This window comes from Vombatus ursinus, unplaced genomic scaffold, assembly GCF_900497805.2.
Source record: "Vombatus ursinus unplaced genomic scaffold, bare-nosed wombat genome assembly UNPS02000577.1, whole genome shotgun sequence".
NCBI lineage: Eukaryota > Metazoa > Chordata > Mammalia > Diprotodontia > Vombatidae > Vombatus > Vombatus ursinus.
This window is the reverse complement of record NW_020940355.1, coordinates 14,323,543-14,340,600: the sequence shown is the minus strand read 5'-3', so window position 1 is coordinate 14,340,600 and position 17,058 is coordinate 14,323,543. Positions and strand designations below refer to the sequence as shown.

At 39.2% G+C, this 17,058-nt stretch overlaps 1 protein-coding gene across 13 annotated transcripts in view; it reads right to left on the bottom strand.

The window, feature by feature from the left end:
* Window positions 1–17,058, bottom strand: part of ADTRP (androgen dependent TFPI regulating protein) — a 168,165-nt gene that overhangs the window by 36,420 nt on the left and 114,687 nt on the right. For all 13 annotated transcript variants that reach the window (XM_027839463.1, XM_027839611.1, XM_027839533.1 and 10 more), the window contains one exon: window positions 4,980–5,095. In XM_027839463.1, the coding sequence (XP_027695264.1) occupies window positions 4,980–5,095 (116 nt within the window). The remainder of the gene's footprint in view (window positions 1–4,979; window positions 5,096–17,058) is intronic.

The window sequence follows — 17,058 nt, the reverse complement described above, 5'->3', positions numbered from 1 at the left end:
CCTTGAACATTTTTAAACTTTGTGCCCAGCACAGTGGTCTACACATAGTAGGTGCTCAATAACTGTTTGTTGAATGAATGAATTGATTCAAAGCTTAGATAAAACACTGGTTTCTGGTCTTATGGAGCTCAATTTAGCAGGGAGAGGGTGGTGGTATGAAGTGCATATAAATAACTACAATACAAAATAAAATATAATTGCCCAGGACAGACCCAAGAAAAATGCTGTTCTGTGAAATCCAAAGGAGAAAAGATTGCTACTGACTAGATGAAGGAAGGTTTCTAGGAGGAGGTAGTTCTTGTGTTTGGCTTTAAGGAAGATCATAGGAATCCAACAGGTAAATGAGCCAGAGAAGCCATTTCAGTCATAGTGTTCAGCATGTGAAAAATCACCAGGTTGCAAATGCAAGGTGTGTTTTAATAAGGACAGAATACATGAGGAGGAGTATAAAATAAGCCTGGAAAGACAGCGGCACCAGTAACATCTAGCAGGTCACAAATGCCAAGTAAAGAGTTTTAATAATAATAATTTATAAGAAGCAACATGATATGAGACTGAAAAGATACAGCGGCACCAAATTCTTGAGGGTTGCAAATGCCAGGCTAAGAGTTTGGGTAATAACAATAACAAAAATGATACGATAGCTAGCATTTACATAAAGCTTTAACATTTGCAAAGTTCTTTACAAATATTACCTCATTTTATCCACAACAACTCTGGGAGGTAGGTGTTATTATTATCCCCATTTTACAAATAAGAAAACTGAAGGCTAGGGTCACATAGCTAATAAGTGTCTGAGGCTGGATGGAGCCATTACAAGGTTTTGAGTAGAGGAATGCCATTGCCACAGATTGCAAGAATTCTGCAGCTGAGCTCCCTTATTACTTATTATCTCTCCCAGCTGGAATGCGAGCCTCTGGGAGACTCTTTTTGTATTTGCATTGCTTAGTGCAATGCTGGGACCATGATCAGAATTTAATAGATACTTTTCCATTCCATTCTATTAGAAAGGTGGAGTGAAAAGTATGAAGGGTGGATGGCAGTGGGGAAGACACAGAGGTGAGAAGACCTTTTCAAAAGCTACAATAGGCCAAAATGAATGGTAATAAAAACTTACGTTAAGGTGGTGGTAGTGGTAAAAGAAAGGAGGGGGACATATGGGACATAGATGGCAGAGAGAGAATCAACAAGATTCAATAACTGGTTAGATTTGAAAAGTGAGGACAATTGAGGAATCAAGGCTAATTCCAAGGTTTCAGAAATCAGTAGTGTTACTGACAAAAATTTTGAAGTCAGGAAGAAAAGCATATTCTCATCTTGTTGACATGTAGAGTTTAAGGTGTTCAGAGGCCATGCAGGCAAAAATGTCCTATAGGCAGTCAGAATTGCAGAGAGGATTGAGCTCTGAAGAGCTAGACTTGGAAGTCAGCTTCAGATGCCATGGGAGTGAATGAGTATTAGTAGACTAGGATGTGGAGGAGATAGAGGCATAGTCATAGCTATTTACACAGAAAGATTCCCCCCATAGCTTTTACTTGTAGGGATAGGATGGAGGATGGGGAAGTAAATGGCCTGCCTTGAGAGGTAGTGAGTTCCCTCTCATTAGAGATTTTCAAGAAAAGGCTAGATGTTCAACCTTCTCAGGTATATTGTAGCAGAGATTCCTAAAGATTATGAATTCACTGGAAGGGACCTGAGCAATCATAGGAAAATCTCCTTATTTTACAAATGAAGAAACTGAGGCCGAGGGAGGTCAAATGACTTGTCCAACCTAACAAAGCTAAAAAGTGAAAGAGATAAGATTTGAACCAGTTCCTCCAACTCCAAATCTGGCACTTTTCCCACTGTACCATGCTATTTCTCACTTTGCTTGGGTATGAATTAGACAAGATGCCCCCTGAGATCCCTCCTAACCCTTTAATTCTGTGACTGCACTCTCACCAGGAGACTGGGAGTGGGGAATGGTAGTAGTAGGGGGTAGTTCAGGTTTTCGGGAAGTTAGGGAATATGCAAGTCAATTCAATTCAAAAACATTAATTAAGCACTTACCAGTTTAAGGCACAATGATGGTTGTTGAGAATAGGAAGACAAAAGTGAAACCATCCCTCCCTTCAAGAAACTTAAAATCAGGTGAGGGAAAAATTTGCTAGTCAATGTGGTGACAGGTGTTAGGGATGAAGATGGCCAGGGTTTTAAGGGTATTAAAGCATGGCATAGGCAACTTGTGGTCTTAGAGGATAGTAATGATCTTTGTGTGAGAACAGTGATTGAGTTCGGGTGGAATAGAAAGGCTTGGGACTTCTTTGACTGCTTGCTAATGGTCCCTACAATGTGCGCATGCACCCCCCCCCACACACACACAGAGCAAGCAATGGTGAAAGCTTTAACACCAGATTCTGTCTAGCATAGCTTATCTAAATTGCAGACACAGCTGAGCTGCCCTCAGTTCCTGTTCCCAAAGGAAGATGCTGTGAGGGATCCTAGCAAGAGTAACCTAGCAATGAGAATGCAAAGGGACAGAACACAAAGAGAAGCTGAGGACAAGACTCTGAGAAACCAGCCTCTAAAAAGGGTGAAGACAAAGGCAAATGAAGGAGACAGAACCAGACAGCAAAGACTGGCTGGTGTCTTGGAAGCAAAGGAAGGAGAGAGCATATAGTAGAAGGAGATGATCATCAACGCTAAATACTACAGAAAAGTCAAGGAGAATGGAAACTGGAAAAAAAAAAGGCACTGGGTTTGGCAATTGGAGTTCATTAGTGACCTTTGAAAGAATAATTTTGGAAGAGTTGCAGGAACAGAAGTCAAAATGAAAGGAATGGGGATTCGAGGAGAGAATAGATAGCATTGGTTATAAGTTAGTTTTTAAGGATGTTTTGCTATGAAGGTGAATTGATAGATAAGACAGTTGCAAGGTGCTATAGGAAGATTCAAGGGAAGGAATTATTTTTAGCACTGGGGAGACCCAAGTATATTTGTAAGCTGATGGGAAAGAGCCAGTAGAGAATGATAGATGTATGAGAGAGAGGGGAGCTTTCTGATAAGAGGAAAAAAAAAAACCAAGAGATTGGTGTGATGAAAGGTAGGATAATATAACTTTTTCCATCAAGAAATAATTGAATTTGGAGTCAGAGGACCTGAATTTTAGTCATGGCTCTTCTACTATCCTTGTGAATTTGAGCAAGTCATGTTTCCTCTCTGGGATTAAGACTCAATGACCTAATAACAATAATAATAATTTAAAAAGATTAAGGGTCTTATGGAAAGCAAGAGAAATTTGGTGGTGGCTTACAGAGCTCTGTTTGTGTTTCTGCTGATGACAATTAACACCAATGTCTAAACTAAGGACAGGTTGGTCTCTCTGATGTAAAGTGCTTTGCAAACTTTAAAGTACTTTATACATGCTAGTCAGCTGTTATGAGGAGTTGGTTACTCCCTGCTGAGAAGGACCTTAGCCCCCATTTGTTCCCCTGACCTCAACTATAGGTAGGTCTGTAGACTGGATTGGAGAGGGGACAGACTTGAGCCAAGGAGACCAAAGCCCATTTCAAAGGTCTAGCTGAAAGGTGAGGAGGGCATGAGTGGTGGCTGTGTGACTGGAGAGAATGGGATATGTAGTGCAAATATTTTGGAGATAGAGATGACAAGATATGAGGATGTATTTAGGATGCATTAGAGAATCTGACATTTGTCAAACTTGGTGGCCACTCCTCACTGCTGGTGACTCATGGGGAGAGGGAATGGAAAGGGGTAGAGGTCAAGTGATATTGCCAAAAGGAATCTAGAAGTCGTTGCTAGGGATTATGAACCTCTTGGCTAGAAACTATAGACATTAGGGATGCAGATGATGTTTTCATCACTACTGGTTGAAAGGAAGAAAAGAAAAGCACGTTTGAAAAGTAAATACCTGGTTAAGATGTCTGAGATTGGTTTGGATTTCTGAACCATGGTTTAAAATATAGGAATGAGGGGCTCCTGAAAGGGCATAGACTTCACCTAATGATGGCTAGTCCATATGAATTTGTCTGGTGTTTTATGAACCAAGATTTTTTAATTGAAAATGAAGAATGAGGGAGAAAATTGGAGGTACCCTTAACTAGATGAGCATTCTAAAGCAGTAAGCATAAATGACTTGGATTAGAGGAACCAGAATGGTGGAGACACATTGGAGAGGTACATGGCATGGAAGGAAGAGAGGGAAAGGATTGTTATATCCACACACCGAAAAATAGACTGTCCAGGAATTAGAAAAGTTAACCAGCCCGTGGGTCTAAATGGAATGTGGAATGTGAATGTTGACATTATTGTTGTAGCCAAAATGGACTTGCATTCCTATTGCTGGTGGCTTTTGGGGTAAGACTCCTCAAGGCAGCTGGAAAAGGAAGCTTCTTAGCTAGCTATTGCTGTTTCCCCTCTGCTCTATACTGTAAGCTACAACCTCAATCCTCTCCCCACTGTGGCCAGGTTCCTGGGCAAATGATCACATGCCCCTTAGGAACTTCCATGCCTGATGTTCATGCAAATCAGCCCACAATGACAACTGACTACAGGAATGAACAAAAGCCAGCACAAACTACTCCAGGGAAAGCTTTATATGGACTAAGTTTAGATGCCTTTGGCTCTCTGAACAATTAAAGTATTTTAATTACAAACTGAGACAATGTGCAAAAGGTGGGATTGATGGGATAGGAGGAAAATAACAATTGTAGCATTCAAATGACTAATTCTGCTTGAAAGAGGGAGCATGCCTAGGATTGAGAGGCAGTACATGTCGAGTTGTTTTTCTGGGTCTCATAATTAAAATCCTCCTTGACTGAAAATTCAGCAGCGGCTTACATTCTCTTAGCCTAGAGGTAAGAGTCATAGTGGATAAAGAGAGTTCTAGTGCAATAGTGCATCCCTACTCTAGTGTATTAGAGTTAAATGTGGGCATTAGTCATTCAAAGAAATTCCCAAGGCTTCCTTCTTGAGGTTCTTACCAGCAGATGTAGGCAATGGCAGCACAGCCTAATAAAGTGAGCCCTTTTTTCTTGGATGGATACCGATGTGGATTGAGAATGGCCTCTATCAGGGAAAAAGGCAACACAGCAGTGTGCTAGGGAAGAAAAAGAAGGGATTAGTACAGAAGCTGAAGGAACATGATGATTTGAATTGAACTGAATTTTTATAATCATCTTTCTGCCATTCAACCCATACTTCATTCAGCTGTTTGACATAAGTCTTCAAAACACCCCATTTGACCACATCATTCTCTGGCTTAAGAATCCACAATGGATCTGTTGAAGGATCAAACCATGTTCAATTGCCCGGCTCTTGAGGTCCCTCTGGATAAGGCCCCACGCTATCTCCTCAACCTTATGACCCAAACAGCTTTGCTCCATCAAGGCCTGTCTCCTCACTGACTTTTGGACATGCCATGTACATTCCCACCTCCATATATTTACTTATACTCTTTCCTTTGATACTATTCACCTATCACCCCAGTTATTCACATGTAAGTCCATTATTCCCAGGAACAAACAAGAATTCCATTTTGTCCATTAAGTCTTCTCTGACCACTCCATTCCATTTCGATCTCTCCCTTCTCTAACACTTAAAATCTGTACCCCACAGTCTAACCACTGAATTGTTCTATAATCATTTCATGTTTACATCTTGCCTCCTCAACCAGGTTAGACTCTTTGAAGTAGGGACCGTTTCTTCTATATAGTAATACGTAACTCTTTCTTCACAACAACCCTGTGAGGTGGAGAGCACAAGGAACCAATTTAGAGATGAGGAAAAAGGCTCAGAGAGGTCTCTTGCCAAAGGTGACACAGTTCATAAGTGTTAGAGCAGTGATTCACACCTAGGTCTTCAACTCCAAGTTTCCTGTCCTTTCCACTATATCATCTTGGCTCTATTTGACCATTACATTGCTTGGGAGACACAACACATTATAGTTCCATAGGTATTGACCTGAAAAGGTAAGGCCATTTAGTCAAATTCCCTTATTGTACATATGAGGAAACTGTAGCCCAGAGAGAAGAAGTATTTGCCCTAAGTCACCCAGGTAGTAAGTGGCAGCATCAATATTTGAATTCAATAAGCTCACAGTGTTCTGTTCACTGCAACACACTGTCTCTGATTTGGACTAAGGAGTAGTCTTATAAGATATTGTTTTACAAATGGGGGAACTGGAACCAAAATAAAGTGAAATGGCTTGAGTAAGGTGATAGATAGTTAAGTGTTCAAGCCTGAATTGGAACCCAGATCTTATGACACTGTACCATACTCATTTTCCATCAAATAAAGTCAACTCTCTATTTAACCAAGGGACCTCCGAAATCAAGACATTGCTGCCACCCTCCACTCCCACCCCCCAACTCAGCTACCTGTAAGCCCATGGAGTTCCTCACTCTTGAGAGAAAGCCAAAAGGAGTCAAGTTCTATTAAGAACCATTAACTCTCCCATTATACTTGCCATTGATCTAACAGGTTTTATGAACCCTGCCTGCAGTTAACAGTTTCCGTTTTGTACATTAATGGTCATTGGCAATGGTATTCCTGTGGAATCATGTAGTACATTCGCATTAGAAGTAAATGAGTCTACCGTGATTAATGTTTTAACAACAAATACCACAGGCATGCATGACTGGTCAGCTATTATAAAACCCTGCCCTTCACTGGTGACATTCAATTGGTTTTCCAAATGAATTCCTCTTAATGGCTTCTGGGAAGTTCACTTCAGTGATGTCATTAGTGCTGGGCCATATACTGTGGCTTAATACTAGTTGAAAGGGCTTTAAAAGCATCTCATTTTCTGGTTGGGGGAGAGGGAGGAAGGAAAGGCAAAGAGGAAGCTTGCACTCTGTTAGCTTTTTTAAATATCGAACTGCTGTGAATAGCCAACCATGACGCCGTGTTAAACCTCTATGGAACCTGAGTGTATTGGTATTTCTGTCCACAGCAACAGAAATCAGTACAGCCTGTGTCATGAAGCATATGTTAAAAAAGAAAAGGGAGGAAAAAAAAGAAAGAAAAAAAAGAAAATCAAATTTACTCCCTGCTCAAAAGAGAAAAAAAAAATCTAATCATTAGGCTGAGATTGACATAAATTAGGATGCTGCCAAAAATCAGTGAAAACAGTGACTCATGCTGTATTTCAATTAACAGTTTCTCAGTTTCCCTCATAAACAGGGAAGCTGACAAAAATTAATTATCTCTGAGGGGGTAAAATGTTTCATTCCAAAGTAAACAAAACATCACTGGCTGAAACAATGGTGTGTAACAGCGGGAGGGGATAGAGGAGAGAGATCCATCCATTTTTCCTTGTCAATAAAACTATCTGCATGGTGGGATGTGCTTGAAATTTCTCTCTGCAAAGGCACTAGTAATGGAAAAACAGGAGCTTTCCCCACCTTTATCCTGACAATTTTATTTTAAGAACAGCTTCATCTTCTGCCCTTTCTACTGTGCCTAGTTCCACCTGGGGTTCTTGGGGGGAGAAGAATTGTAGATGCCATTTAAGGATGGGTATGTCTGAAATCTCATTGAGCCATTTAGCTGTAAAACAGTCTTATAAAGAAAGAGCCAAATACACCAGGCTACAAAGAATTGTTGCCAGCCTCCCCTTGGCAAGTTATTGTCATAGAGAAATGCTTGAAAGTAAGTCATATAAGTGGCTAGCGTAAGCAATTTCTTTTTAAAGATGATTTGCTAAATGTTTGCAGGGAAAGAAGGCTAGAACTTGCAAAAGGATCCGTTTGGCTTGCCTGTTATACAATGGGCAGAAAGGTTCATCACTAAGTCCATACAACTCCCATGGGAGGTGGTCACCTTCTTCTACTCCCTCTAAGGAGTGAGTTAGCAAGGTGGACCCAGTCAATGGTATTCTTTTGAATCCCAAAATCTCACAGATATTTATTCAATAAATGTATATTAAGCACCTACTATGTGCTGAGCACTGTGAATAGACCTAGGGGAGAGGCAAAGTTTAAGTAAGAAGAAATGGTCCTTGCCCTCATGGAACTTATAGTCTGGAAGAGAGATAGGACACATACACAAGTAATAGTAATATAATAAATATTCTTTCTTTAAAAAAAGGGAATAAGTACTTAATTTTCTCCACCAAAAGAAATGTAAAAGGCCAGGACATTTTAAAAAAATCAGATATCAATATTTCTGAAAATGTTTTATGTTCTTCCCTACATGCCACTCCCTAGGAGTGAATATTCCCTATCTTGAGTGGACCAATATAAATGGACTTCTGTCCATCAGAATCAGCATGCAAAGATCTTTATTCTACTGATGTTGTTTCTAGTGAGATGCTAAAAATGTTGCTAGCTATTTTATCCTTTCTTCCGTTACCAAATTCAAACACCACTCTGGTACCATAAATAATCTCTGATGATGGCTAGACAGCCATTTCCTTGTGCATCCGAGACATTTATTTATTACCTAATGGTGCTAAGGGAGGTTTTTGTTTTGTAATAAAAATATATGCATGTATATATCAGATACACACTCATATATGTAGCTCTTAAAATGTCTGGCCTTATCTAGGCAGGGATTTCTTGCCTCAGCACAATTGTTGTTGTTCAGTCATTCAGTTATATTCAAATCTTTGTGACCTTGTGAACCATATTGTCCAGGGGGTTTTCTCAGCAAAGATACTGGAATGGTTTGCCATTTCCTTCTCCAATGGATTAAGGGAAACTGAAGTTAAGTGACTTTCACAGGGCCACACAGCTGATAAGTGTCTGAGGCCAGATTTGAACTTAGATCTTACTGACTCCAGGCCCAGCACTCTATCCACTGAACGATTTAGTTGTCTCTACCTCAGACCAATGGGGAATGTTAAATATATTTTATTCATTCAGTTTTGTTTTGTTTTTTAAACATAAAGACCTTAGAAAAATCACTTTAGAGCTAACCAGAGATAAAACATGACTTTAAAGTAGGTAGAATAAAATAACAGTAGAACTCCCTTATACCCAAATTTTCAAATAGTTTGTAGTCTCATCAATTTAAATGTTCTCTCCAATGATAATGGTTGCCCCTCGTGCCCGCCTGTTCCTCCTGCATGACTTATGTCCATATTCTCCTCTGATACAAGGTTCTATCTATTTCCTAGAGGCTGTCTTTGCTCTTTCCTGATGCTTTGAGGATACTAGCACAGCAATCCTGATGCCCAACTGTTATTCTTCATCCTTGCCACATGACCAGCCCATTTTTTCCCCTAATGATATATTTCCCTGATGACATCTACTACTTCTGCTCTTCTTTGAAGTTTCTAATTTGTTATATGTTACACCCATGAGCCCAGCCCCTCCGTTGTCTGGCATGTAGTAGTCACTTAATAAATGCTTGTTGGTAACTTGTTGACTTCTTTATTCATAGAAAAATCTTTAACTTGGACTAGGTGCTAGATTTCCTCTGTCACTATGGTGAACATCTTTGATGAACATATGTCTCCTTGTTTAATGCCTTGCCTGATGTTTAGCATCAGAAGGTTGTCAAACAAAATTATTTTTGCTATTATATCTTTCAAGACATCTCAAATGAGAGGCACCTTGTTAGAAGAGAGCTTTTAAAGTACTATTTTGCTCTATAAAATCAATTTTTTTTATAATCAAGAGATAATAAACCCAATGAGATCTAGCATCTAAAGATCTACATCTAAGATCTACATCTTTTAGTCAATTGTGTGATGGTAAAGATGTAGTCTAATATAGAATATCACTTAAGAAAGCCTGACCATTCTCTACTAATACTATCATTGAAGATGTGATACCCTCAGTGTATATGTGATTCTTATAAAGGTTTACTGACCTATGAATTGGTATGTATTGATGTTCTCTGTTTCTTTTGTTTTGTATCTATAAGGTCCAGGATTTTTTCCATGTCTTTGGTATCATTCCTTCCTTTAGATACCTTGAGAATGAATCTTTCAGTGTCCTCACAATTATATCCAAAACAGATATTCTCTATGTACATGTTCTAATCTAGCCACTTTACCTGTCTTGTCCTCAGTATCATTTCTGTCTCCTCTGGGAGCAGATCCAGGACTATAATATTAGAATCAAGTGACTCTACTATTTTTGATCATGAAAAAATTTTGTCATAACATTTTTTGCAGATCTTTTCCATTTTTCTAGTGTCTGCTATTCTTTTTTCATCCTTAAGTATTTTCAGCATAACTAATTAACTGAGACTCTTGACCAGCTTTCTTTAAAAAGGTTTTACTCTTCACTGTTTCTCTGCTGTTATTAGGCAATATTATTTATATTGTTCCACTATCATTCTTTATTGTGAGATATTACAAACCAGTCAATACTCTAAAACCAGTTTTGTTCTTGTCTTTTGTCTCTCTTTTTCCTTGACAAGTGTTTAATAGCCTGAGGTGCTTTTTAGTTTCTGTTGGCTGTCTTTCTTTGGCAAATTATTAATGCCATGTAAAGTCATTGTAATTGGTGTTGATGCTCTTTTTCCCATTTCTTACCCACTTTTCATTATCATCAATTATAGTCATTTCTTATAGGACACACTTTAGGATGATTGTGGAAAAACTTCATTGGAAAAGAGAAGATGGGATCAAGAGTGCATCTATACATAGGGATTGTCCTTTGTGAAAAGGGCTGGGGTATGTGAAAAGAATATACAATTGCAGAGGAAGATGTGGGAAAAGTGAGCATCAGATGAACTTCATTCTTATCTGAATCAAACACAAACACAGTAGATTTGAACACCCACACCAAAGTTTCATGCAAAAACATAAAACTCAACATAGGAAAAATGAGTGAGGATGAAGGTGAGCATGGAGACTGTGTGGATTTATTTTGCATGATTATGCTTATTCATTCCAAGGTTGTTATTGGTTTTTTTTGTTTGTTTTCTCTCTCAGTTTTTAATAGGGATTGAGGGAGGTTGGCAATAGGGATAGTTTTTAAAAAGAAGGTCACTGAAACTTTTTTTTTTCACATACAAAAAAGAACAGAAGGAATTTCTAAGTGGGACAGGCACAGACAAGCAGTATGGTTTTGAAAGTAACTTGTGGGAGCAAATGTAAATATGTATACATACACACACACATACATACATGAAAAATAAACAATATGAAATGGAAATTAATGGTTTCATACGCAATCCTCTTTCTGTATTCTGCTCTTTATATGTGAAATTTTGGAGGTTTTTTGGTATTAAAGTTCAGAATAAAAACTTTTATCAAAAATAATCTGAGGGAAGGTTTTCAGCTATCAGGTTTGAAAGCTAGATGACATGAAAGACTTGAGATGTTTTGTATCAGCTGATGTGGGAAATGGGTTAGAGAATAATTTGAGGAAAGATAAAAGAATCAGTAGCAAGTTACACATTAATAACAAGTTGGTTCCTGTCTTTTAAAATGTAATTTCTTAAACCATGTTAATAGGTTTTCATCATGTATGATGCCTACTGATAGTTTTCTTGTTGAGGGTACTCATGACATAGAGGTGTGAGGCTTCTTTGTAGTTAGTAAGTCCTGACCTCTCTTATTCCTTATGCCTGACCCATATTTTCCTATATATTTCTCACCATCCTCACTAATTTCCATCTTTGTGGTGAAGTCATTGAGTCATAAAGTATATGAATGAATGAATGAATGAAAAAAAGTATTTATTGAGCACTACACACAGTATCTATGCAAAGCTCTGAGCTAAACCCTAGGAATACAGATTAAAAAATGAAATAATCACTGCCTTCAAGTAGTTCACATTCTAGCAGAGGTTTAAGCTGATGGACTTTGATAGGTCCAACTAACTCCTTCATAACCTGAATTATTATACTGCCAAATAATGGCAGTAGAAGTCTCAGGGCCACACTTATAAGGGCTTGCTATAGCAGTTGTCATTTGAATATTTTGGACAAGTGGTATCTGATTTTTTTCAGATTCACATTTCCTCACTGTGGTAATTTGTTCTAATTAAAACCTCTATTTCACTTGTCCTCAGCCTTGTGCTTTCATTCAGTGGTTTCTGCTGATGACGCCAATAATAACCAAACAGACTGCAACCGTAGATGCTCCGTCCTGTTTCCAATGTAGTTTCTAAGCAATGTTAAGAAATCTTTCCCTCATCAAGACATAAACTGGTTCCACCATATAGCTTTAAGCAAAACCAATATATACTAATTCAATCCAAAACTAAGACACATACATTTCCAGAGTGATTCTTTGCTTCATCAAAAGACCATTCACTTTGCATAAGGAATTCTTTCTTTTGGGGGAGGAGGAAAGATAGGAGATGGGGGAAGATTCCCAGACCTATGTCATCCCTATGAGGAACTCCCAATGTGGAAAATCTTTCTGCCAATGCAGGTCAATAATTTGTCTATAACTTGTAACCTTAGAAAGCTTCAAGAATGCATGTTAGGTATCTCTTCAGTAGCAAGATATCCTTGTACATTCAAATATTACTTACCTGACGAATATTTGGTTTCCTCATGACTTTCCAGGAAGATGTCTATTGCATAAAGCAATTACACCCATGATTTTAAAAGTCAATGCCTTTATTAGTGGCTAACTGGGATATCAAAGGAGTCATACCCTTTTCTTTGATCTTTGGGCTTAGCTTATGTGACCTGCCTCACTTGCCCCACCCTAAGAATGATCCCAAGACATATAAAAACTCAAAAAAATCTTTTCTGTTGAGAGTGGGAGGAAGACCACAGAGAGGGAAACAAATGTTGCATTATGTTATAGAAGAAAAGGTTAAGATTCATTACATACCAGGAAAATAAATTGCTGAACATCTAAATGCTGTCTTCTTTTCTGTCCTTCTAAAGAGTGTTTTTAAAAGGCCTACAGTACATGTTACCTTTGTCTTTTGGGTTAATACATAAGCTGGCCGACACCTTGAGACAATGTAGTTCTCTTCTGTCAAAACACTAATGAATAATGAATGTCTGCAATGTAATCTAAATTGGAGTAGGAAGTGACTCTTTGGACTGAATCCAGATACAGTTGAAACATGGCATCAAGAAGAATTCAAACCCTTTTAACTAACCATATTCAAAAGAGAGCTCATTGTCTTTTCCATAAAACCGGTTTCCCCTCCCTCCCAGCTGGTTGGTCCCTATATCAATGCCGACATCATTCCTTTAGTCACCCATGGCTGAAAGCTTAAAGGGATGCTTGAATCCTCCTCCTTCCCCCATTTGCAGACAACCACTAAAACTTAGGGTATTAACATTTCCTTTCACACCTCTCATTTATTGAGGCAGCATGGCATGGTGGATAGGACTTTGAATATTAAGATCTGGGTTCAGGGGCAGTGAGGTGGTGCAGTGGATAGAGTGCCAGCGCTGGAGTCAGGAGGATCTCAGTTCAAATCGGGCCTCAGGTGTTTGACACTTAGTAACCGTGTGACCCTGGGCAAGTCACTTAAACTGATTGCCACAACAACAAAAAAAAAATCTGAGTTCATATCCCACCTGAGATATTTAATTACTTTGTGACCCTGAGTAAGTCACAACTTCATCATGCCTCAGTTTTCTCATCTGTAAAATGGAGGACAGGAAGTTGAGCTTGTTGGCCTCTAAGACCTCTTCCAACTCTTAATCTATGATTTTATAATCTTCTTCCTTCATTCTTCATATCAGTATTTATCAAGACCTACATTATTAATGCTTTCTTCTACATCTCTCATTTTGTTGGAGCAGGCATTGTGGTATAGAGCATTAGCCTTGGGGTCAAGAAGAGCTGGGTTACAATTCTACCTCAGGCACTTACTAGTTGGGTGACTCCATGCAAATCATTTAGCCTCTCTGTGCCTCGGTTTATTCATCTGTAAAATGAAGGGATCAATGACTTCTTGGGTTCCTTAGAACTCTAAATCTACGTCCTTGCCCTATTCTCACTGCCATTATCTTAAGCTAGACTCTTCATATATAGCAGATTCCCAAAATATCTCTCTATTATTTCTAGCATTCTTATATCTTGGGGGAGCTGCATCTAGGGGGTGCAGTGGATAGAGTTCCAGGCCTGGAGTCAGGAGGACCTGAGTTCAAATCCAGCCTCAGACTCTCACTAGCTATGTGACCCTGGGCAAGTAACTTGACTCTGTTTGCCTCAGTTCTTCATCTATAAATGAGTTGGAGAAGGAAATGGCAAACTGCTCTAGTGTCTTTGCCAAGAAAACTCCAAATGGGGTTACAAAGAACTGGACGTGACTGAATAATGACAAAAATATCTTGGGTGCCTCCTCTAACATCTTATTCTGATGCCTCATTATGGTGTCGAGGTGACTGAATTCTTGAAGGCTATGTCAGTGGAGTGCAAGTTGTGATAGCATCTTCTGAAATAGGCTTCAAGTCCAGAAGTGTCAATGACCTTGATTACTGTCTTCTGAGGACCTGCTAAGCCCAGTTGGGCGATACTCATTCTGATTACTATGATTTCTGTAGTGTTATTCACCACAAGGTGGGGGGGGGGGGCTATAGCAGCTCATTAAATCATCCACCAAGGTGGGAAGGAGTTATCTTCATTAGAAAGCTTGCACTTAGCCCTTGATTGGTTATTGGTTGGTTGATAATGGATGCCAGAGGTATGTATTGAAGTAAGTATGCTATGTATGGTAGAAGAAAAATCAGACTATTTGAAGGACTGTTAACAGCTATTAAGAATATAATGCTACAAAAGCAGCTTCACTGAACTTCCTAAATCTGATAATAATAACAACAACCATTTATATAGCACTTACTAAGTGCCAGGCACTATGTTAAGGTCTTTACTGGGGAAGCTAGGTGGCACAGTGGATAAGATCATGAGCCCTGAAGTCAGGAGGACCTGAGTTCAAATCTGCAGAGCCTCAGACCAAACACTTGACATTTACTAGCTGTGTGACCCTGGGCAAGTTGCTTAACCTCAATTGCCTTTAAAAAAAAGAAAGAAAGAAAGAAAGAAAGAAAGAAAGAAAGAAAGAAAGAAAGAAAGAAAGAAAGAAAGAAAGAAAGAAAGAAAGAAAGAGCTTTACAATTATTATCACATTTGATCCTCACAACAACCCTGGGAGGTAGATGCTGTTATTATCCCCTTTACTCAGATGAAGAAATAAGGCAAACAGGGGTGAGATGACTTGACCGGGATCATCCAGTCAGTAAGTGTCTAAGGCTGGATTTGAACTCAGGTCTTCCTGACTCCAGGCCTGGTACTCTCTTCATTGCACCACCTCACTGCCCTAATCTATCTCTTGCCCCTCTAATCCATCCTGCAGATGTTGCCACATGAGAGACAAGCATGGTCAAGTAGATAAGGCACTGGAGCTGTAATCAAGAAAACCTGAGTTCAAATCCTGACTTAGACACTCACCAGCTGGGTGACCATGGACAAATCACTTAGCCTCTTAATACCTTAGTTTCTTTATCATTAAATATGGTTTCCAATATCCTTCTGAAACTTACCCCCTCATAGTTTTACTTCTTAATTCAAATGGGAAAGTGAAACACACATTAAATTCAGACGTGAGAAGAAAGCATTCACCAATGTCTATCATATTACAGCCAAACTCTTCTTTCTGGTTATTGAGGCTTCACAATAAAAACTCGCTCTTATCTAACCAACATAATTTCCTAGTACCACAACAACAGCCCACAATTCTATTATTCACATAGCCCTTCCCCTACAGCAGTCCTGGGTAGAAGGTAATACAAATATAATTATCCCTAAGTTACAGACCAGGAAACCCAGTCTCCAAGGTAGAAAATGTCAGAGCTGTGATTGAAACTCAAGATTGTGATACCAATTCTGATGGCGTTTCTACTATGCCACAATTCCTTTTAATATGTACTTCCAAGTCTAGGTCAAGTAGGTCACCTCACAGTTCCTTGTACATGCTTTCCTCATTCCCAGTTCTGTGCCTTTGTTGATGTCATTCTTTGCATCCAGAACAGCCTTGCCTTTCACATTCATTGATCTAAATCCTATTCATCTTTCAAAGACTAATATAAGTTCTGTGTCCCCCATGAAGACATGGGGGCTTTTCCACAACTGTGAATTGGTCATTTTTATGGGAGTCTCTTTTCTCCCCTTTCCCAAGGTTATGATGTATGAGAGGGAGGGAAGGAAAAAGAGAGTGAGGGTAGAAGGAAAGGAGGAAGGAAGAGATGTCAAGCCACTTTTTTTTTTTAGGCAATTGGGGTTAAGTGACTTGCCCAGGGTCACACAGCTAGTAAGTGTCAAGTGTTTGGTCCAAGGCCGGATTTGAACTCAGGTCCTCCTGACTTCAGGGCTCATGATCTTATCCACTGTGCAACCTAGCTGCCCCTCAAGCCACTTTCTATTTCTCTTCTTCCATCCCTTTGCCAAAATCTTGCTTTACTATATGCATGTATACACACACACACACACATATCCACCCATACAGACCTGCCTTACCTTGAATTGACAACCTTAAGGTTGTCTTAACTACGTATAGAAGTGAGGAAGACCAATGTTTAATAATCAATCTGGTGAAGAGAAAGGCTGAGATAAACAGGAGGATGAAGGGAGTTTGAGCCAATCTCAGGGACTCTGTGTTGAAGTTCTGTTACCCCTCCCCCATAGCTTGTATTATCAGGGTACTTTCCCGTAGTCCTATGACTCTCCAAGGAAAAGCGTAGTTATAGAATTTGTGGGCTGTATTGACCAAAGTGAGATATTTTGGGGTAAGAGGAGGATGCACAAATATATGATGCCGTTAATGGGAAGGATGATCAATATGTTTCACCAACATTTGATTTCCCGAAAAGGGATGCTCTGCATGATTGCATGCAGGGGCATTTTTATATGTTTGTGGCTTAACCAAGGATCTTCATATAAAGGTTGTAAAGAAAGGTAAAAAGCCTAACCTAAGGAGGCATTCCATGCATTACAAAGGATGCATTACAAATTGGCTAGATAGGGAAAGGATAGAGGAGACCTGAACCAACCTCTATCGGACTTTCTCTCTGGACCAATAATATTTATAATATTCGTAAGAGACTAGATATCATCGACTCAACCACATTATTTTTATAGGTGAGAAAATTAATATCAATAGAGGTAAAACTATTCCTCTGGGTCAC